This window comes from Cibotium barometz, chromosome 31 (genome assembly GCF_041138505.1).
Source record: "Cibotium barometz isolate CiBa-2024 chromosome 31, ASM4113850v1, whole genome shotgun sequence".
In the NCBI taxonomy this organism is placed as follows: domain Eukaryota; kingdom Viridiplantae; phylum Streptophyta; class Polypodiopsida; order Cyatheales; family Cibotiaceae; genus Cibotium; species Cibotium barometz.
In genome coordinates, this window is record NC_141076.1 from 17,658,506 (window position 1) to 17,682,773 (window position 24,268).

The 24,268-nt window shown below is 42.3% G+C and overlaps 1 protein-coding gene across 1 annotated transcript; it reads left to right on the plus strand.

Moving 5' to 3' along the window:
* The first annotated feature begins 6,963 nt into the window (after positions 1-6,963).
* LOC147620559 (peroxisomal membrane protein 11-5-like) lies at positions 6,964-10,120 on the plus strand. The gene is made up of 8 exons (XM_086824791.1): positions 6,964-7,102; positions 7,836-8,074; positions 8,533-8,607; positions 8,965-9,039; positions 9,145-9,225; positions 9,417-9,470; positions 9,605-9,772; positions 9,964-10,120. Exons 2-8 carry the CDS (start codon positions 7,883-7,885, stop codon positions 9,994-9,996), a joined length of 678 nt encoding a protein of 225 aa, XP_086680917.1. The 5' UTR covers positions 6,964-7,102; positions 7,836-7,882; the 3' UTR covers positions 9,997-10,120.
* Positions 10,121-24,268: the final 14,148 nt, after the last annotated feature.

A 24,268-nucleotide genomic window follows, 5' to 3' on the forward strand; every position in this document is an offset into this window, starting at 1 on the left:
TTAGATTTCACGGTTCGTGATTGTCAATCACGCCATGTCACCATTCACGACGATGACAGAACTTGACAATTTGATAAGATAGACATCTGAAACAGTTACCAAGGGTACCAAGAAACTTATTCAAACCACCTTTGGATTGGTTTAGGTGAAGACCATAACTGTGATTCTACATAGGATCATGGCAGTGGTGACTCTAAACCTTGCAAAATCATGTCACACAACTGATATCTTTAGAACCAACAAGAAAAGTTCTCAAGATGTTTTTAGGGACTTCCTGACATTAGGGAAAGTTGTGAGCAGCAGTTAAGAATAAACAACAATTTTGATGTGATTTCTATCTTGATCATGCCCGTGATTTATGACCATGATTTTGATTTCTATTGTGATACACCCATGATTATGATCACACTCGTGATTCTGCAAAAACGTGTCAAGTGAAGACCTGATAATTCTAAGTGTGTGCAAATCCAAAATTTTTACCAATTAAAAAAATTTCATCATGCACTTAAGGTTGAGTTGGGGTGACAACATCACCCCTGATGATAGTGCATCTGACCAACTAGGATCCTCCTACTAGAGAAGCTTAGGGTTAGCTCGCATCTAACCAACCAGGATCCTCCTACCAAATAAGATTAGGGTTAGCTCGCATCTAACCAACTAGGATCCTCCTACCAAAGAAGCTTAGGGTAAGCTCGCACGGTCTCAACACATAAGGGAGTGTGTTTACTTTGCACATGCTGAATGAGGAATCCATGGATAATCCTCTTTATGAGAAAGCGACAGGGGAGAAGGGCACTTCTTCTCCATAACATTGTCTAGAGGGTTCATGGGCTTAGCCCGAGGAATCCTAGGTCACAAAGGGGGATTGTGTCTTGCATTATGAGAATGTTGTTATTTATATAGTTGGTCCTTATTCACACTTGGGTGTCCAAAACTTAATAAAAGATGAACTAGAAGCTTACAAGTTACATAGTTGTGGCATAGCCAAATGTTCTCATAATTATAATGTTTAGAGTGCCCTTTCATGACACTTATTGTGCTATCTCTCTTATGTAATGGAGAGATGCTCTTTTAGCTTTATCTTATCTAGAAGTGTGGTGCTTAGCTCATCTAGAGTCATATCCTTTATTATTAGGTCATGGTAACTCAAGCATGTTATCATCAAAGTTGATAGCTAGCTTGTAAAAATCATCAAGCAATGCTGGCTTGGCTAACAACAAATAGTCATGCATCTTAGTATCCCTTACTTTCCCTACATAAGTGTGGTGGAAATTCCTCATCTGTCAACCTCTATGTAGGCTTATACCTAGAGGTTAGTTTTTTCAAAAGTGAGATTTAATCTCTCATTGAGACTCGTGCTTCTCTTTCTTGATGTATAATTGATCCACAAGGCTCCACTTATCTCTGCTTCCAGAAAAACTAGGTATGCACACACTCTTAAGTCATGCAAAATTAATCCCATCCTCTGGCTTAAGCAATCGATACTATTGAAAATGCAAATATTTTTGTTTGGTCATTGATCGGTCCACAAGTTTTGCACACCAATTCGAATATCTCTAGGTGTTATATGCCATCACCACTTGAGAATTTTGACATTGATCTTGCCACATGATTGGGCTTGACTAGTGTTACTCTTTGTAGTACCGATGCGGTACCTAGCTCCCGAGCAAACCCCTTTGTATTTCTTTGGCCATCCTTAGGTCAACAGACGGGTGTTGCAACTCCCATATCCTTATATGGAGAAAGGCAACCTCATGGTGACATTTGAGGAGGAGGCAAGAGAGTGGTGCTAGCTACCACTAGCAAAGCATGGAGTATTCTACCAAGATACAAGCTTGGACACCGAAGAGTTCCCCACGACAAGTTAAGGTAAGAATTGTCTATTACACTAGGAGAAGGATGGTGTAGCTTGTAACATTGGGGAGAGGATGAGCTTGAGCTCCTTGCAAGAAAACACACACACACATAAGAGTAAACAAGCACACAAGAGAGATGGGTAGCTAAAATTTCTTATATTCTCTTCTCTTCTCTACAACCATAACGTAAAGAGATAAGAGTACATACTATAAGGAAAAGTACTCTCCTACTATAACATACAAAGGTCAGTCCATGAACACGACTACATGAGACGACGCTATAACTATGCTATATCTCTAGTACACCTAAGTGGCTGTAGACCACTGTGGAATATCTCAATAACCCAGCTAGTGGCATAAGTGTGGAAGCTATCACCCAGGCAAGTACATCACATAATGAATTTTTTCTATGACATGCTCTTGGAGTAATATTTGTGGTAGCATTTGTTAATCCTAGAAATGCGTTTGTGGTATAAGGGATTTTTCAATAGGTAGTTCCTCTTCCTAGAAATAGGTTTGTGGTACAAGGGATGCATTTTAGTAGGTAGTTCCTCTTCCTCTTAGGAAGAGTGGTACTCCTCTTTCTCAAGAAAGGAAGAGTGGTAATCTTAATCCTTATGGGTTTGGTTAGCCATTGAGAATTTGAAATGTCATGGCCCAATGTGAAGAGGTGACTCGGTCAATCATGCTCTCCCGAGCTTGCTTACTGTGTTTCTCATGCATTTTGGCCGAATTCTTGTCATTAGTCTAGGGAAAGGCATTGGATTTTAGTGCTTGGGTTTGATTTTCAAGGGTATCAAGGAGGTGTCAGTCTAAGGCATTATTTCACCATCTAATCCTTCTTATGTTACCCGTTAACCATTGTTCTTGTCCATGTGGCAAGAAAAAACATTCTTTTTACCATTTTTGACGAGTGTATCACAAGTGTATTCCTTAGTTTCGTGAATAACCTTAGAGGTTAATGCTTCAACATTTGTGTGTGTAGTAACCTTTACCTCCCTTGGAAATGAGTCTTGGAAATGAGTTGTCTATAGGTTTCTTGGAAATGAGTTGTCTATAGGTTTCTTTCCCTTGGAAATGAGTCTTGGAAATGAGTTGTCTATAGGTTTCTTTCCCTTGTCAGTGTAACTTCCCCTTATTATTTGACTTTAGCTCCCTTGAGTTTAGGAGCTCCTAAGTTAATTTATAGTTTTTGTTTTTTTAAAGACCATTTTCCTCCATGCATGAAGTGTCATCTTTTGTAGTCTTTTACTCACACCTTGGCTTGCAAACTTCTGAGCACATTTAAAGATATTGTGGATAACCATCCATTTTGTACACTTAAAATATTGTGGGTGTGAGAGCCCTAATGGATGTGAGGTGACATGGGTCCCTATGCACGTCATGGACTGCAACGGTTGCCTAAGACTGCCTTCTAGGTCTATATCGGTCTACATTTGCATGCATATGGAAAAGTTTAAGACCTCCTAGAGTAGCCATCAACGTTCTTGCAATTTTCTCTTTGTTGAGATGTTGGTGTAGTAAGAGAGACTAATTTACATGCAAATAGCCTCTTAAGGACAATGCAAATGTTTGCCCAATCCAATTTAGGTCCCCAAAAAAAAGTAAACATAAGTGCTTAAGAGTGCACATCTTTGAAATAGCTTGATAGCTATGTATGCACTTAAAGAGAGAACTTGGGTGCAGTATGGTGTCGCTAAGTTAGGCCTAATTATAGACAAGTAGCCAAGCTTTCCTTTCTCAACAACTCTAAACTATACCCATGGCTCATCAAGACTATGTAGAGAAAAAGCTCCTGGGAGGTCCCCATCCTAGTAGTGTTCTTGAACAAGTGCACTTAACCATGTAGTGTTAATATACACATACACATATCCATATATATGCATATATACACACATATACACACACAGACATCCATATATATGCATATATACACACATATATATATGTGCGTATACGCATATATATGGATATGTGTGTGTGTGTGTGTGTGTGTGTGTGGCCAATCTTGATAAGATCTAAATGACTGGGGTCCAAAAAAGATGGAAAATCCTATGGATTTTGTTTTTGAGGAAGAGGAGTAAATTTGGCTGTAGAAGAGGGGGAGGGGAGAGAGAGAGAGAGAGAGAGAGAGAGAGAGAGAGAGAGAGAGAGAGAGAGAGAGAGATGTACATGGTCAAATACTTCTCATTTTGTAGAGAGAGAGAGAGAGAGAGATGTACATGGTCAAATACTTCTCATTTTGTAGAGAGAGAGAGAGAGAGAGAGAGAGAGAGAGAGAGAGAGAGGGAGGGAGGGAGAGAGAGAGCTGTTGCTGTTGGAAATCCTCATGTAACAGAAGACACCTTCTTTTCCATCTTGGAAAAGAAGAGACAAAGCTGAGAGACAACTATAGACCTCCCCACACTCACTCCGGGCTATGTTGCTGTAGTCGCTTTTTTGGGTTATGTCCAAATCATTTTTAATTTTATTTTTGATTATCAAGCTGAGGATAATATACTATATACTATTCATGTGTTTTTAATATTAAACAATTTTTTAAAAAATGCATATGCCACAAAAAATAAAAAAACCTCATTAAACTATATCTATATTGATATAGATTTACTTAAAACTTGAATGAAAAACCTCTTTTGATGAACTCAGTTACATATTTTGAGTGAACTCCCAATCTCTTTTTTTTAAAAGAGAAGCGTAAAACAGTTCTATTAGAAATAACAGTCTATGAAAGACTTATTATAAAAAGCTTTTCAAATCAGAGAAGCTTAACTCCATAACCAAAAACAAGTTAAAGGGTAGCCTAGACCTCAAACTAGGTCCATGATGTAATGCATCCCGTGTAGAAGCAGCTATTATTTCCCTCTTCTTAAAGTCAAGCTGAATTTCTGTATCTCTGACTTCCTCGATGAGATTCTCCTCGTCTGCCATTCTAGCCACTAGACTGTCAATGAGTTCCTCTAGTTCAGCAAACACCATTTCCTTGGTATCCCTCACACACTCAGAATCTCCAGAACCAAAGAGTTTCCGTACCATATCAAGTTGTTTGTTATGAAAGACATGCAATATAATCTATCCCTCATCTCTTTATGTCATACATTCCATAAAAATGTCGATCTAATAATATTCCATATTTTGGTTGAACAACCATTAACTTCACCAAGAAGAACCTCTTTCCAATCAAGATCCTGGGGATGAGTGTATAATACACATTGCTACATGAGGAGTTAATTCTCGAGCAAGATATAAAGTGATGTGGGATAGATTCCATTGCAGAGAGCTACACCCTGAATAGAGTCCATTGCCAAACCAAGTTTGGTTGCATGAGCATTAGTCACAGGGCCTGATGTAGAATAAGCCACAACAAGCAAGGAGATTTTAGGCCGAATGTATTTGGACCATAGGTTGGTGAATCTGAATTCCCATTGACTCCAATTCCAGATGAGGTTCCATCTTTTATTCAGTTTAGAGTATTCAGTTTAGAGTAGAGTTGGGGCTCAGGATTTTTGAAACGAGGGACCGGGAGTAGACTATCCTATCCAGCCCAAACAAACATTTTAGGTAGGAGGGGACCTTTAGTTGGATAAACTATTCCTCTTGATTATGCTAGATGGACATCCTTTGTATGAGCTGGTCAAAGAAATGTGAACTCCTAGATCTCTCTCTCTCTCTCTCTCTCTCTCTCACACACACACACACACACACACACACACACAATCTTGTTTTCCTCCCCTTCCATTCAGGTGCAAGGGTAGTCACTCACACACTTCACCAAATTGTAAAACTAGGGTGCTTACACATAGGGTGGCGAGGTGTCCCGAGTGAGGGTCTTTAAACATACTTATCTTCGTCCCCAATCAAATAATTACCTTTTCTTATAGAATCGAACGATGGGTGGGGAATTCTCTTTGTCTATGTCTAACACTCTCTCCCCATTGTAGGGTTGCAAGGATCCTAAGTCAAGTGTGGCAAGCAATAGGTACCTGTGTGCACAAAATAAATTGCCACTGCATATTTGTCTATCTCTAACACTCTCTCCCCATTGTAGGGTTGCAAGGATCCTAAGTCAAGTGTGGCAAGCAATAGGTACCTGTGTGCACAAAATAAATTGCCACTGCATATTTGTCTTAGATGTCAAGCTCCCCGCCAAGTTTCTTCTTTTGAATGCCACATTCCTAAGATGTGAAGGATCATCTCCACATGTGTATTGCTACACACTTGTGGTGCCTGGTGATGACGGCGTTAATTTTTGGCTGATTTTCAAGTAGAGATTAGGGCCTTTACACACTCAACAAAAACACTAAAATCATGCTAAAAAGGTGTCGGAATCTCAAGCCTCTAGGAAGCTCTTCTCCATGCAAGTTTGATTTTTGACAGCCCTTGCGTGTCAAAATTGACGAAATATAACAAGTTTTGTTGTATTTTAGTGTAGTTTTGACGAACATTTTAAAATTTTGCACGTAGTTTATGTCCAAAATGCTCAAAAACGAGCATGACGCTTGTTAAAAAGCAAAACGCTTTGCGCACATACTCTTGGACGAGGAGTCTCCCCGCCGCGCCGCCCACCTTGGAAACTTGTTGACATCTTCGAAATTTAAAAATAGTAGATTAGGGTGTTTACACACTTGGGTGGAAGCTCGCGAAAAAAGTTTGCCCAACCAATCAAATCACCACAATCACCCGCCCGTTTGACATTTCTTTACAGACTATGATCACAGCGCTGATGTGTTTGCTAACTGGAGCCCAACAACCACTGTTCCAGTTCCGGGTGGAATAGCTGCCCACAGCTCTCAGTTTGCAGGACGCCTTTTCTGTGGTGGGCGTGCCCATAGTCTGTAAAGGGTATGGTCGTCCAGCAATTGTTTATCAAAGAAGTGCCTGCCCACAGCTCTCAACCTTTTTTCGTGGGCAGGCCTGTAGTCCTTAAGTCGCCAAGCTTTAAAACAAAAAACTTATCGCAAAGAGTGGGACCCAATGCCAAGGTGGTGACGAGAGGGTACACGTGGCAGTCCACATGGGCAGTGAGGTGGAGGGAATAGCGGCCGGAATGTAGGGACAACTCGGCGGACGCCAAGCCCAGATTAGGTCGGATTTGAAAAAAAAGATTCAAGAGCTTTTTTTGTTGGCCTTGCTTTCTTCTCCTTCCTCAGCTACACACACACAAAGGCAAAAACAAAAGAAGATATCTGCAGCAAACACGAGGGAGGGGGGAGGATTTCTCTCCAGCTCTCCCTGGCCCTTCAGCACAGGTAACTACTCTTTTCTGTTTAAAATTTTGCCTCTTTCTTTAATTCAACATTTTCTCTTCAATCCAAGTGCCCCTGTTTCCTGCTTTCCATTTTAGTTTCTTTCTTTTAAACCATATGCTAATCCTCCCTTCAATCCAATTCAGCCTCTGTCTTCTGATCCCTACGGGTTTTTCTTTGCTTTACTTTATATGGAAAATTCATTAATTGCTAGTATTTATGGCAAATTTTCTTTCTTCTTCGTATTATTTGGTGTTTATGGAACATAATTACTAATTTCTCAGCTGGTCTTGTAATGTTTTTCTCGATTGAGTCTTTTCTGCACAATTTATTCAATTTTGATTTTCAGTAATTATATTTCTGTTATCTGATTACGGGTCAACAGCCCATTGTCTTCTTGATTTAATCTGGGTAGTCGAAGGGTTTCTAGCTTATTTGAATGCTAATCCCAGGCTTAATTGTTTATTAATCATGGTAAATATGGTCTAACATATGGCAAGACCCAAATTATAGCATGCCATGGTGCCTAGCATCAAAAAGTACCGTGTGCACACTCTGGAATGTGAAGATTTCGCATTTCGGTCTTTAGAGGAAACCATGCAAAGCATATGTACTACACACACACACACATATGTATGTATGTATGTATAGTAGCAAACACACTCTCAATGTTGTGGCTAGATGCAAGCGGCAGAAGCACATGATGGTTATGAGTCTGTCTTTGTCGTGTATGCAGAGCTGAAGGAGTGGCTGTCGCCGCCTTAAAAGCGACATCTGGAAGCAATGGAGTCTTTGAATTCTACTAGGGCTGAGATTGCCCTGATCAAAGCTTTCCTAAACCAAGCAGAGGCCAGGGACAAGATATGTCGCACTATTCAGTATGGCTCCAAGTTTATCAGTGCGGGCGAGGCAGGAGTTGCCCGTGAAGTAGACAAGTCCACCAGTCTAGCTCGAAAGGTTTTCCGTCTGCTGAAGGTTTGACTTCATCCCTTTTTACTTTCATAATTCTGCTGAAGGGCGACTTTATCCTCAACACTCTTTTCATATACATACATTCATGTGTGTGTCTATGCATGGGTGCCACACTCATACTTTAATATGTACACACACACACACACACACACACACACACACACACACAGAGCTGGAGGTTTGACTATGTTCCTTTTTATTTTCATAATTCTGCTGAAGGGTGACTTTATCCTCAACACTCGTCCTATATACGTGCGTGCGGTCACACTTTAATATGTTTACACACAAACACACACACACTCCAATATATTTACATGTATGTCCATGTGTGTGTGTGGGTGTGATGTGAGAGAGAGAGAGAGAGAGAGAGAGAGAGAGAGAGAGAGAGAGAGCACACGTGACATCAACTTGGATTATTGATGCTATCTCTGATTTCGGAATATCTTTGGCCATGGGTACAGTCTGTAAATGAGCTGGAAGCCCTGATAACACCATCAGCTAGATCGACACCTTTACCAATTGTGCTTCTTGCAAAGGTAAGTAGTTCAAAACCTGTTTTGCCTTCCCCTTGGAGGGTGTTTAGGAAGGATCTGTTTGTACCATTTTATATCTACCCCGTTGAGCGAGGGGTTAGGTGCAGTTACTCAAGACCGAGAGCTCCTCAAGTCAGTTGGTGCTCTCCCCGATGGCACCCCACGTGGCTTTAGCACCCACGGGAAAATTGCCTTTGGGCTGACTGGCACACATGATGCGTCTATGGTCGGAGGAAAAAATTAACTACCAGAAGGATCTACCACCCGAGAAAAAAAAGAGAGAAAAAAAAGCTACCCCGTTGAGCAACTATGGTGGATTTGGTTAAATGCATTTGACTCAACTTTTGGTATTTGCGACAGTCCAAAAGCTCGCTTATGGCCACATTCTTAGCACTGGATCAAATTGTATGGGCGGGAAGGACAGGGATTTACAAGGTGGTCCATTTTCTCATCTCACCTTGCCTGAATTCTGAGTACACACAGGATTGTGGTTAATCCCATTTTTATCAAGCCTCACAGTTGCGTCTTTCTGGGTTGTAGAATAAGGAACGCACGGAGCTGATTTCAAAAATATCTTTGTATTGCTTCCTTGGAGGTTGTACTACAAACACGCTGCTTGAGGTAAATATGAAGACACCCCCGACTACGCCACATGCGCACACCCCCCCCCCCCCCCAAAAAAAAAAAAGAAGAAGAAAAGAAAGAAAAAAGCCCAACCCCCACCACTACCCCTCCCCCCAAGTCAAATATTTGTTTCATTTGGTAAAGCCAAGCAGGTTGAGTGGAAACTAAGTTTCAGTGTGCTGATGCAGTTGGCAGAACTGTTGCGTCTTGCTCGGAAAAAGCAGCAAGCCAATGATTCTTCTGTGAGTTCCTATGCACAGTAAAGCGGTTTTTTTTTGGGTGTGATTAGATTGTGTGTAAATAATGAAGTCATGTAGTGCAACTGATGTTTTAAGGCTAATAACATCTGTTTATGGTGTATTTATGGTTTTATTAGGAGCGCCAATTACTGCAAAAGCAGGTAGAGCAAAGGCTACTGGGATGGGTAAAGTCCTCGCTGGACATTGTTGTGGCCATTGGCCTTCTCCAGTTGGCGCCCAAGAAAATCACACCAAGGGTGACAGGAGCTTTTGGTTTTGTCACATCCTTGATTTCATGCTATCAGGTACTCCTCATTTCCTCATGGTTAAGGAACCCTACAGTCATAATCTGCTCATCTTTTCTGTCAGAGAATCTGGCAACAGCAGGCGCCTGCTCATGGACAGGCAATCAAGCCCTTAGCCTGCCCATCTGCAAAAGGACCTGCTACTGTAGTTGCAAGAGAATATGCTTACTTTTTTGTGTTTTTTTTTGCAGCTACTTCCAGCTCCTAAGGCCAAGACCAAATGAGTTGCTGTTTTAGCTTTTTTAGTAGGCTACCAAAGCAATAATGTAATGTTGTTTCCCTACTTTACCAGGGCATTATTCCGAAGAAAATCTTTATCTTCATTTATTATGTGAAATGGAGCTATTTGAGAACTTTTTGCAGCATCCTTTGTGTTCTGAAGTTGATCTGTTTATCGTAAATAATACCATATTGGCCATGTATTCACATCTTGTAATGGTGAAAAAACTTTTCAACAACAGTTGAAATGTCTGTGTGATATGCTGAGATGAAATTGAATGTTTTATTCAGTTTATATAAATCATATAAAATTATCTTTGATAGGCATGTATAAGCTCTATCCTTCACTGATATCCAGTTCTGGTACCCCATCATCTGCAAGGCCCATACTTATGTTAGATTGAAATCCCCCCCCCCCCCCCACTTTCATTCAACTTTGTGGCAATGGTTGTCTGATTGAGGTTTTGTGCGAGAGAGAGAGAGAGAGGGTGTAAAGAAAGGCATTGGTTGAACTAGTCAAATTTTGTGGGCTGAGTTGTCACATGGAATGTTAGGGGTTTTACATGCATTATATGGAAGGGGAAAAGATGCCATTTCCATTGCTTGATGTGTAGAGTTCTAGAAAACATCAATATTCTTCTGTAGCTGAAGGTAGGGGGTCATCAAAAACCCACACATCTATGGATGAATTCAATGTAAGGAAAAATAAATTATCTTGGTGAAGGTGCTAACCCGCATGTGAAGTAGAAGAAGACATGTCTTTTTTTTCTTCATCTTTCCCTTCTCTCCACGTCCACGATGTGGAGAAGAAAGAGGACTCTCTTGGCATGCATGTAAAGAAAAAGAAGACTTTCTTTTTCTTGGCATGCATGTTAAAAAAGACAGTATGTCATCGTTTTCTTCTTCTTCCTCCTCTTCTTGTTCTTCTATGTGAAGAATAGTTTCTTGGCATGCATGTGAAGAAAAAAGAAGGCATGTCTTCTTCTTCTTCTTCGTAGCCTCCTCTGTGTTCTTCATCTGCAGGTGAAGAAGAATGAGAGACAAAAAAGAAGACAGCTTCTTTTTATTCTTGTGGACTGTAAGGGTATGGTCTTTTTTTCTAATGGAGATGTGTATGGGCATTTGAGGACAATGTCATTAGAGCACCTTGATTATTATGGAGTGAAGTTCATCACAACAAAAGTGTGACAAGAATATCTTAACTCATGTCTCATAAAAGACCCATAGGCTTTGTAGTATCAGCTAGCTTTACTACTAAGCTCTTGCCTCATCCTCTCTTAGATTATCACTGAGGGCCTTGGAATAGATTGTGTCCAGCCCATGCATAATGAATTTGATCGAAGTGTTTCCTCCCCTACAGGTTCTTTTCCAGGATGGTGGGTAGGTTCTTTTCCAGGATGAGTAGGGTAGGTTTTGTAAGAGTAGTGCTTATGTTAGGATGCGGTATACCTCCATATCATTACAAGTAAAAAAAGGCAAATGTGGATGTGGTGTGAGGGAAAAAGGACGAAAGGACTAGATGTATGAGAGATCAGAGCAAAACAACACAGCATGAAATAGGTCAGTGAGTATATAATGGTGAACGAACATATGTAGAAGAGCCCTCTGATGTGAGGTGACTCCGAGTAGAAAGACCAGTGCAGAAGCAGAGATGATGCTGGAGCTGAAGCATGATCAATGAACGAAGGCTCGCATCAATGTGAGGCAAAGCACTCTAAGAGGTGGTCAGTGTTGATGGCTTGCGTCACTATGAAGAGGCACTCCGAGGTGGTAGTCGCAGTGGAAGATGAGGTGATGCAGGCTCTAGTGTGACATGGGTGTTGCGTACCTGAGGGGTGGTGAAGAGCAGAGAGGGCTGCTGTCCTGAGTGGTGTCGATGGTGAAGATAAGCATAGAGTGGGTTGTCGCCCCGATGGTGTGATGTAGTAGAGAGTGGCCTGTTGTCCTAGAGAGTATTGATGATAAAACAATGATGTCCTGTATTGTAGCAGAGAGTGGGTTGTTGTCCCCATGGTGTGAGATGAGGAAAAACGCTGAAGTGCTCTATGTAGCAAAGAGGGTTGCTGTCCCATGAATTGAAGATAAAATGCTGATATGCTCTACTGTAGCAGAGAGGGCTGCTCTCCCATGAACAGATATGTAACGCTGATGTGATCTATGTGGCAGAGAGGGTTGCTGTCCCAATGTGTAGCCAGATGTAGAACGTTGAAGTACTGTGCTATAGCAGAGCGGGTTGCTGTCCCAAGGTGTGGCATGTAGCAGAGAGTGGGCTGCTGTCCCAAGATGTGGCCAATAGTAAACGCTGATGTGTTAGGGCTAACAAACAATGATGATAAAGCAGGTATGATGTATGCGCCGACAACAGCAATAGCAAAAACAGATGGTACTTGATATGGTCAAGAAGTGGTACAATGGTGAAGTGATGAGGCAAAGCTATATATAATCTATGGGACTATTGGTCGGCTAGCCTAAAGGCTATTGGCCAGCAGCAAAGACAAAAAAATCCCAAATAAAACCAATAAAGCCCAGTAAAATCCCCTTTTTAGGGTTGGAAAAAATGTTGTTTTCACATACCCCCTCTCAGGCCAAAAAGGGGACCATGAGCGAAGATGATGGATGCCAGGGTCCCACACTGACGCACTGGACGAATGAATGTATCCCCCTTTGGAAACAAAATCTAATAAAATTAGAGAGGGCGATCGTGATGGAAAAGGTGGTGAAGGTGAGGTGATGTAGATGGGTTGATCGTCTCCCAAAGTAAGATCTTGAACCGGACTCTCCACTGAGTAAGAAGTCCCATTCCCTGTGTGGTCCAGATCAGAGTTTAGAGAATCAACTTCTGGTAAGAAGAATTGGTCCTTCAGAAATGCAGGTAGATGATCCATGTTGTGTCCTCTCGAGGTCTTCAATCCCTTTGCTCATGATAGCTCTGATACCATGTGAGGGAAAAAGGACGAAAGGACCAGATGTACAAGAGATTAGAGCAAAACAACACAACATGAAATAGGTGAGTGAGTCTATATATAATGGTGAATGAACATATGTACAAGAGCCCTCTGATGTGAGGTGACTGTGAGTAGAAAGACCAATGCAGAAGTAGAGATGATGTCAAAGTTGAAGCATGGTCGATGATGAAGGCTCGCTTCGATGTGAGGCAAAGCACTCTGAGAGTTGGTCGGTATCGAAGACTCGCGTCAGTGGGGATGCAGAGGCACTCTGAGGTGGTAGTGGCACCGAAAGATGAGGTGATGCAGGCTCTGGTGACAAGGGTGCTGCGGTACCTAAGGTAGTAGATGAAGAGCAGAGAGGGCTGCCGTCCTGAGTGGTGTAGTGGTGCAAGCTCTGGTGACAAGGGTGCTGCAAGACCTGAAGGGTGCCGGATCTGGTGATAGGGGTGCTGCATACGTGAAGGGTGCATGCTCTGGTGACAGGGGTGCTGCGTAGCTGAGGGGTGGTGAAGAGCAGAGAGTGCTGCTGTCCTCAGTGGTGTCGATGGTGAAGATAAGCAGAGAGTGCTGCTGTCCTCAGTGGTGTTGATGGTGAAGATAAGCAGAGAGTGGGCTGCCGTCCTGATGGTGTGATGTAGTAGAGAGTGGGCTGATGTCCGAGAGAGTACTGATGATAAAATGATGATGTCTTGTACTATTAGCAAAGAGTGGGCTGTTGTCTCGATCATGTGAGCTAAGGAAAAACATTGAAGTGCTCTACGTAGTAGAGAGGGTTGCTGTCCCATGAGTTGAAGATAAAACTCTAATATGCTCTAGAGGGCTGCTCTCCCATGAACAGATATGTAACGCTGATGTGATCTATGTGGCAAAGAAGGCTACCATCCCAGTGTAGCCAGATGTAAAACGTTGAAGTACTGTGCTGTAGCAAACCGGGTTGCTGTCCCAAGGTGTGGCCTGTAGAAGAGAGTGGGCTGATGTCCCAAGGTGCGGCCAGTAGTAAAGGCTGATGTGCTGGGGCTGATGCGATGATGATAAAGGAGGTATGGTGTATGTACCAACATCAGTACAGCAACAACAAATGGTACCTGATATGGTCAAGAAGTGGTACAATGTTGAAGTGATGAGGCAAAGCTATATATAGTCTATGGGACTGCTAGTCGGCTAGCCTAAAGGCTATCAGCCCAGCAGCAAAGACACAAAAAATCCTAAATAAAACCAATAAAGTCCAATGAAATCCCCTTTTTAGGGCTGGGAAAAATGTTGTTTTCAGATACCCCCTCTCATGCCAAAAAGGGGACCATGAGAGAAGATGATGGATGCCAGGGTCCCACACTGACACACTGGACCAAGGAATGTATCCCCCTCTGGAAACAAAATCTGATAAATTCAGAGAGGGCGATCAAGATGACAAAGGTGGTGAAGGTGAGGTAATGTAAATGGGTTGATTGTCTCCCAAAGTAAGATCTTGAAGAACGGGACTCTCCACTGAATAAAAAGTCCCATTCCCTATGTGGTCCAGATCAGAGTTTGGAGAATCAACTTCTGGTGAGAAGAATTGGTCCTTCAAGGTGCGGGTAGACGATCCATGCTGTGTGATCTCGAGGTCTTCAATCCCTTTGCTCATGATAGCTCCGATAACATATTAGGGCAAAAGGATGAAAGGACCAGATGTACGAGAGATTAGAGCAAAACAACACACCCGCTAGGTGAGTGAGTCTATATATAATGGTGAATGAACATATGTACAAGAGCCCTTTGATGATGTGAGGTGACTCTGAGTAGAAAGACCAGTGCAGAAGTAGAGATGATGTCAGAGTTGATGCACGGTCGATGACGAAGGCTCGCGTCAATGTGAGGCAAAGCACTTCGAGAGGTGGTCAGTGTCGAAGGCTCACGTCGGTGGATGCATAGGCATTCCGAGGTGGTAGTGGTAGTGGAAGATGAGGTGATGGAGGCTATGGTGACAAGAGTGCTGTGGTGCTTGAGGTGGTAGATGAAGAGCAGAGAGGGCTGTCATCCCGATTGGTGGAGTGGTGCAAGCTCTAGTGACAAGGGTGCTGCAAGACCTGAAGGGTGCTGGCTCTAGTAACAAGGGTGCGGCATACCTGAAGGGTGCAGGCGCTCTGGTGACAGGGGTGTTGCGTACTTGAGGGGTGGTGAAGAGCAAAGAGGGCTGCCGTCCTGAGTGGTGTCAATGGTGAAGATAAGCAAAGAGTGGGCTGTCGTTTCTGATGGTGTGATGTAGCAGAGAGTGGGCTAATGTCCTAGAGATTATTGATGATAAAATGATGATGTCATGTACTGTAGCAGAGAGTGGACTATTGTCTTGATGGTGTGAGCTGAGGAAAAACGTTGAAGTGCTCTATGTAGCAGAGATGGCTATTGTCCCCTGAGCTGAAGATAAAACGCTGATATGCTCTACTGTAGCAGAGAGGGCTGCTCTCCCATGAACATATATGTAATGCTGATGTGATCTATGTGGCAGAGAGGGCTACCGTCCCAAAGTGTAGCCAGATGTAAAACACTCAAGTACTGTTGTGGATAACTCTGTCGGTCCTTGCTAGGGAACTCACAGACTACCACCACAAACACTAGGGTTGGGGGAAAGGGAGCGTGGATCCTTTCAGGAAAGTATATCCGCCAAGGATGAGTTGACCTCACTGGCTAGACATGCAAGACCTATTCTCTACATTGTCTATCGTGCTCTCCGACCACCACCTAGCACCACAGTATCTCTACAGGCTTCTCACTCACAAAACAAGAGCGTAACAATGTATACCCAAAATGCCAAAAAGGATGATACATGAGAGACTCTGCTCCAGTCGAGAATGTGCTCCTTGCCTGAATGTGCTAGAATGAATGTGATACAAGAGAGAGTGTCCTCCACTGTTGAGGGAGTGCTCCCCTTATCTCCTCCTTGGGTGTCCTCCTCCTCGAAGTCCCAAACCTCATCATGTAGTGTAGAGGGAAGATCTTCCTTTGGGAAAAGGGAGATGGTGCTCAAGAGGATCTCAAAGAGGATCTCGCCCTACCTTGGGAAAGGGAGAGGGGTGTTGTCTCCATGAGTGCCATTGGAGTTGGCCATGCATGTTAGAGATGTCGGAGGGCACCGGCGGTCAGAGGAGATGTCGAAGGGAATCGACGATGACGGCGGTCGGAGCCGTCAAAGGGTACCGGCGTTCAGAGTGATCGGAGGGCATCAGCGAGACGGTGTGAAGGCGGTCGGAGCCGTTGGAGGGCACTGGCGATGACGCGACGGTCGGAGTGCACCGATGGTGACAACAGTTGGTCAGAGCGGTCGGAGGTGTTGGAGGGCACCGGAGGTCAGAGCGGTCAGAGGTGATAGTGGGAGGCTCTTGGTGGAGTATGGAGGGCCTGGCTTCCTGTCCACAGGTCACCCGGCGAAGGTCTTGCATTACTTTGGTGGATTGAAACTGAGGGTTGGTTAGAGGCCTACCTCTGGGATTTCCCTGATTTGACGGAAAGGAACCTGATTACTCTTGAAGGCAGGAGCTGGAGTTTGGAATCTTGGTCCCTGACTTCCCTCCCCCAAAAACCTTGATCCAAAAGGAGTTGGGCAATCCACACTGCGATGTCCAAATCCTTGACAGTTATAGCATTTTACTTCTTTGTTGAAGGGTGGAACTTCTGAAGTTGAATTCTAGGGGATTGAGTTCCGGGAAAAGGATCTTTCTTCCATTCTGGAACTTCCCATATTGCGAGTTTGACCTTGTTGTCTCTTAGGCGGTGGAAAGTTGGAATCACCTTCTGGAGCTAGAAATGTTTTGAAAGATGATGGTGCTAACTTCGGCAGGACCTTGACATCAAAGGCCTTGGGGGGGGGGGGGGAGAGGGAGAGGGAGGGAGGGAGGGGGAGAGAGAAAGATATTGCACAATCAAACCCTCTATAATGTGGTTGCTTCCAATGAGTTACAAAAGTCCCAAAATACATAGATAGGACATGAAATGTGAAAGCCTGGCATGTGAAATTTCATGCATTCAATGGTCTAAATAAGGCTAAGTTCTCCTACGGGACAAGGCATTGTAGAGCTCCAAGTACAAAAGGATAGGTTGGTGGATGAACATATTCTCATTCTGGCTCAAGCCAAGAACACATAAATATATGAAGTATGAGTGCTTGCATGTAAGATAAGGCTTCTTCTTGGATTCTCTAACTACAAAATATCTGGACACGTTCGTCTTTCACGTGCACGTCATATTTTCCAATGTGTGGATCATACCCATGCAATTCTATCTTGAAAACTTCATGCTTGTGCTCCTACCTCTGCACTTCTTCTACCACCCTAGCTTTCATTTTCAAAGTAGCCTTTATTTTTTTTATTGCTTCCTTTGATGTCAACATGCAACACTTGACTCATGCCATTTCGCATGCCTAAGCCACATGCCTCTGTGTTTGTAGTGGACCCATATTGTGGTTTCTTATTAGTTGTTGTTGTAAAGGACCTTGTAGCCCCACAACTACTAGGCGGGGTGGGCATGACACTTGCATTCTTTCTCTCCACGTAGTATCCACCTTCCCATAATGAATAGATCTCCTCGTCTATAAGGTTAGTTCCCATAGCAACAACTAGCTTTGTCTTGGGTGGCAGATTAGGCTTTGGGTCTATGTTGGTGTCCACAATATGGCAATGAAGCAAGTGATCAGGGAAAAACCACATCCATTGTCTGATAAGACCATTAGGGTGCTTGCGATACCCTTTGAATGATGGTGCAGGAACACCCTTGTAGATCCGGCTATGTGTTGCCCACACCTCTTACCACCGCGCGAGGTGTTCCACTACATGTGTGAACTTGCTTCCAATGCATGTCCTTTGGATTGCCCACATTGCTTCATTCACCTTGTGCTCTATCACACTAAACTCTATGAATTTTACACTGTTCTTTGAGGAGTATGGTTGTATCATGCTCCTTAAAATTGATCTTCCATGGCCTCCCTGCATATTTGCGGTCTTGTACATACGCATGTACATAAGCATTATACTCTAGACAATGTGTTGCCTGATCATCAATATCAATGACCATAGCGGCGGCGGCTAGTCTCTTGTGACGTGCATTTTCTTTGTCCATTGGTTAGGGGGGTAGGCACCTTATACATGGGTGTGACTGTTCAACCACTTGGGCTCGACTTGTAGACATTCTCTCCGTTAGTTTCTCCAAGCTTGGTCCTCTCCCTATGTGCTTGCCTTGAGAGTAAGAGAATGCCTTAGTGCTTTGCAAAATTCCATTTGCCATATCAGTTGCATCATAAAGAGAAATCTTGCATCTATATCCTTCCCTTGCATGCTAACTCCCATGCTTGCTTTCTACTAGGTTTGTTCTTGGGGTATTTGGATCATCATTACTTCTCTCTACTATTATTGTGATTGAACCCCAATGTGCTATGTGCACCCCCACCAACTCAACCTAGAGTCCATTGCTAAAATATTCCTATCAATGACATGACCATTGAGCCACCACATTGACGTATTAATCGAGCCTCTACTGATGCAGCTTCACTAGTAGGAGCTATGCCCTACTTCACACAGAGATTGCTTTGTGCTCACCTTGACATGTGGTGCATACATACTTTTTTGTGTGGGAAACCATGCTTTGCTCCCAATGAAATAGGCATGATCTCTCCCTATGTGTCAAGATATTATTTTTCCCACCATTGCATTCCAGTTGGCTTATGCCTCATCTGCCATGAAACCAAAGAAATATGTCCTTTCACCTCATTAATGTACTCCCAAACATACATTGGGCCTCCATATCCTCCTCTTTCATTTCACATGTTGCAATTGTTATAAGATCTTACATGCTACGTGAGAACTATGGTCGTTTACGATGTAACACAGTTGACTAGCTCTAACTACTTTTATACTCTAGATGCGTAATATGCTACCTTGGATCATACACATGACAAGCCATGGTCACCCAATTTGATGTTCATTGGGTGTGGTCAAACTGTATCCATGCAAGTCAAGGGTCCCTAGAATTGGTGCGTCGCATTCAATTCACCAAATTCAGCCCTAAAGCGGCTCCAATGGTGGACATCTTGAAAACAAAGCACTTCTCACATGAGGACCATTAGGACATTTTGGAGGTCATTCCTAGGGCCTTTTCATAGAGAGAGAAAAAGGAACACATCCAATCGTAGGGCCTTTTCATAGAGAGAGAAAAAGGAGCACATCCAATCGTAGGGCCTTTTCATAGAGAGAAAAAGGAGCACATCCAATCGTAGGGCCTTTTCATAGAGAGAGAAAAAGGAGCACATCCAATCAGGAAGAAGGCAACATTACGTTGAAAAATATATTATTTCTTTTTCCTAAATCCAAAAATTCTTCTTTTCCACCTCGAAATGTATTCTACTTACACTTGACAGTCACTTTTCACACCCGAATGCATTAAACACACCTACAATTTTGTCGAGAGGGAAACTACTATTCCTATCCATATATTAAATACACGTATCTTTACACAGGAGGAAAATTTCCCTCCTTCTCAAACTTCCTCTTGGGCTTAAACAATTTCTCGCGCTCTTTTCATTTCCTATACCTTCTTCTGCACTCCATTTTCGCAAGCTTCAACCTTCTACACTACATTTCCTCTTGAAACGATGGGTATCAAATCTCGTTTTATATCATCCCGATTTCGCCCCACTAATGCCATCATAGATGATTCAATTCCTAGGGTAAAGAGACCAAGATCATCAGTGTTTGCCATACTTGTGTCCAACTCTCTCAATGTGCAAAATCAATGGACTGGAGTACTAATCACCAAGGGCACCTGGGTCCTTATGCAGCCAAGGAAGAGAAGAAAGACAAGCAACAAGAATATCTTCAGGGCATCATGGAAAGGAAGAGTGAAAGACTTCAAGATAAGAGGCTGAAAGGACAACCATCAAGGAGGTCCTAGTGTAGCATGTATATATGCATAATGAGCTTGTGCTTGAGAGTCAAGATGACATATCTTTGCCCTCGCATAGACCAAACTGTAAGTTAATCTATCGATTGTCAATCTTCCATTTTCTTATAATGGTCTCATGAACTATGTAAACTCTCCATCTCTATGGTTGCAGATGTCTATCCCCTCATCCTCATCATTGGAATTATGAATGTGGTTCATGCACACATTGGTCGCGGCTATAGTATGAGGGGAGGAGCAACAAAAGCCTTATAGATGCAAGTATCTTTTTCTATGATCTTTTCTACCGTCTACTATAACAAGAAACACGATTGTGGCCGCTTGAAAGAGGTACCTTTGCAAGCTTAGTGGAACTACATGGATTGGCCTATCCCAGACTCCTCAGTAATGGAGTCAGCAAGGAGCAAGCTCTTCAAGGATGTGCAATGCTCTCTACGAGGGGGCATTCCAACTCGTGTAGTGAAAATTGTGCTTTATCTACCAATTACTGTGTTTGTGGAGCTTTTTAGCTTATTCCAGGTGAAGATAGCAAGAACCATGCTCGTCTACAAATATTTGGATACATTCCTCTTAGCAAGACTTATTGATATTTAGCAAGACTTATTGATGAGGATGGCAGAGTAAAGTTTTTGACGATATCCATTGTAACATTGCACTGGAGACAATAGTTGCAAAGTACATGATTGCAAATCAAACTTTTATCTTGTCCTTCTGGTATAGCAGGTCCCATTACATCAATGGAGAGTTGGTGCCAATGGATCAGAAAGCCGCAAGTGCAATGGACAACAAATTCATAGACATTGAAGTGATTGATGAAGCTTCAGCATTGGTGATAACTGTTTCTATATGGGAGAATGCAATCTACCAGCTAAGGAAGGATATTGTCGAAGAATCATTTGCAAGACATGCTGGCACACTTTACTTTCATTCACAATGGAATAAAGGTCCTCCTTAGAAGGGAGCGACTAATACAATGTAAAGAATTGGGTAACACAATCAAGATCATTCCTACTTGACTCTACCCATTTCAATGTACTCTTTTCACATAATTAATCAAGTCTATCTTGTTAATGACACTCCTACTTGACATTACCCATTTGAATGTACTCTTTTAACATAATTAATCAAGAGCCTTTTGTCTGACTTTTATTTTCAAAAAACAAGACAATGAGAATAGGACAGTTGAAGATATTACATTACAAAAATGGGTTTCTCATTACATAATCTTGTACAGTCTTTTGATTTATACAATCCATCTAAATATGGAATCAATTGTTCTTCCAAATAAACATCATCTGTGTTACCTTCAAAAGGAAGGGGTGATATCCATGTTCCAATGGGATTATACATTGCCTTTTCAAGGGTATCATCAATTAATAATGTATTTGTGGGATCATAGGGATGTTGGATATCCTCATAGCGCTTCATATGCAATAGTACCCTAGGTTTGTCGGGGGATGACAAACACCTGGGTCAAGATAACAGTGCCTTTGGTCATATACAAAATACAATTCTGTCTCCTCAATCTTAGATTCTCTCAAAACTAGCATGACAAGAGGCCTCAAATTATGCGTTATCATTGAGAACCAGATGGCCAATCTAAAGTGCTTAGTTACAAAGTTGATGAATTGATACAGTTTGGGCCTTAGCATAACATGCATGCCCCCGACTTTGTAATTCCCTGTAACACTTAGTCCAAAGCTCTTGGGCTATCTTTTGAGCAGCAATCCATTCACATCCAAGATGATAAGCCTCCTCAGTGTCTAGAACCATTATTAACATGATTCATACTTCTAATCAGTGTTAATATGATTGAAACTTATAATCATTGTTAAGGGACAAGAAGCACTTAATAAAAATAATTGTTAAAATTAAGTTGGTTACATTACATCAGGCATTACATCAGGTACATTAGTCTTGGGATCTTCATCAAGCTTGGGATCCTCACTAGCCTTGGGATCCTCATTAGCCTTGGGTTCTTCATTGTTCACCTCCTCCATCATGCCTTGGCTCTGTCTCTTCAGTTTGCGTTGCCTTTGTCTTCTCTTTAGGCTTTGGCTCTGCCTCTTTAGGTTGCTTTGCCTCATCAGCCTTGGGTTCTTCATTGTTCACCTCATCATCGGGCCTTGGCTTTGTCTTATCTTCAGGCTTTGGCTCTGTCTTTCCTTCAGCATTTGCCTCTATGTGCTCAGAAGGCTTTGGCTCCCCCCCTTCATCCTAAAGAAGCATCTTAACGTCTACAACATCAGGGAAGTCTGGCTGGTTGTTCTCAATCATCTACGTGGCATTCTTTAGTATTAAATGTTAAGATTCTAGAAATGGGATTGATCATGGTGAACGACATAGATTAAGCATAAGATTAAGGTGGATTAAACCACACTAAGAACTCCATGACTAGAGAGAGAGGGAGATTGCACACTCAACACTATTCCCTTGTATTGCATATCACAATGAACCATACAATGATATAGGCTCTCTAGCCTTATCCCTCTTTACACATCATCATCCATGTGGCAACTCCTTTTCCACTCTTTTGGTCAACTCTCACACACCATGCAATATTACATGTGGCATTCCATCTCACCACATAGAGTTGTGTGTTCCAAAGCTCCCTTTTTAGAGGCTGTATGTCACTTCTCTATCTCGTTAGTCATATGCATCTAATAGATAGGGGATGCCTTAGTTTTAGACATTTCTGCTTTTGCAGGAACCATTGGAGCCTTGCGTGTATAGAATTGGATAAGAGAATTGTGTGGACCCTTAATTCAATACCAAGATCACATCCTGAGAGGACTATAAGTAAACATCCAAAGCACCTTTCTCTAGTATCTTAGAGTGCTTGAAGTTGGTAGTGTATCTTATTGTGAAAGCTTATTTGTTATGCTGGCATATAAAAAGGATTCTTGCTGTTCTTGGTGCCCAATATGGAGACTATGAATTGTATAATTCAGAGATCAAGTAGGTTCAAGTGCCCAAGCAAGGAGACTCACACTCTTGTGGTTGGAGAGTGATGATTCATGCAGAATATATTCTCTAGTCTCATCTCCATGAATCCCTTCATGTCCAAGGTAAGTGGAAGAATCATCGAGTGGACATTGATTTAGCTAGATTAGTTTGACATCGTGAATTTTGTGTATTCAAAACCGCCTTATAGAACTATGATAACAACTATGTGGAGTACTATAGAGTGACCATGGTACATTTAATGTTGTGAGATATAATCGCGGTGTAGTGTGTATGTGGGAAAGCACCCTAGAGGTGCAAGATATTGTGTGTATGTGTGTATGTGGATATTGTGGTGAGATGGAATGCCACATGTAATATTGCATGGTGTGTGAGAGTTGACCAAAAGAGTGGAAAAGGAGTTGCCACATGGATGATGATGTGTAAAGAGGGATAAGGCTAGAGAGCCTATATCATTGTATGGTTCATTGTGATATGCAATACAAGGGAATAGTGTTGAGTGTGCAATCTCCCTCTCTCTCTAGTCATGGAGTTCTTAGTGTGGTTTAATCCACCTTAATCTTATGCTTAATCTATGTCGTTCACCATGATCAATCCCATTTCTAGAATCTTAACATGGTATCAGAGCCAAATGGGCTCTTGGTCATGGTGTTTATTATGTATATTAGCTTGTTTGTGTGTTTCTTTGATTAAGCATTATTTTCAGTTATTATGAGAAAAAAAATTATGCACACTCATATTATCATTTGGATTTGCATTTGTGATGAGGATTTGAGAGGAGATTTGCATTTGTGAGGATTTGAGAGAGATTTGGAGCTACCATTCTCAAGTTTGAGAGGAGATTTGCAACAAGGAGGTTGCATAGAAGCTGCCCAAGAGAGTTGCAAATGAAGTTTTGCAACAAGGAAAGCCTGCTCATCATCAAGGAAGCTGAAAATGGAGATTTCAGCAAGTGTGAAGACTATGAAGTCTTCGATTTCATCAAAGAGAAGCTGCCAAGGAGATTTGTGAAGGTATTTTGTGATTTGTTTTGCCTTATTTTAGTTTTGGTTTGAGCATGGAAGAATGTTCATATTTGAGAAGGGTTGCTATGTGTGGGATTTGTGGATCCCATGGTTCTTTGCACTTGGGCAAAGAGTGTAAGAGGTGCAATGCTTGTCTAAGAAGGGACAAGCGGTTATGGGCTTGGAAGAAGTCCATGGTTGAGCACATGGGAAAGAGTGATGCTCATGTTTTTGCTCATAGAAGATGGGCAATGTTTGGTGGAAGCTTTTGGATTTTTCACATTGGTTTGCACCTATGGTTTCATTTGAGAGACCATGTGAAGAAGCACCCTTGAAGTTTGTATGCAAGAAAAAGCATAGAGAGTGCAAGTTCATTTGGAAACTTGCAAGGCCATGTTGATGGCTATGGGAGAAACCTCAATGAGAGAGGTTTAGAA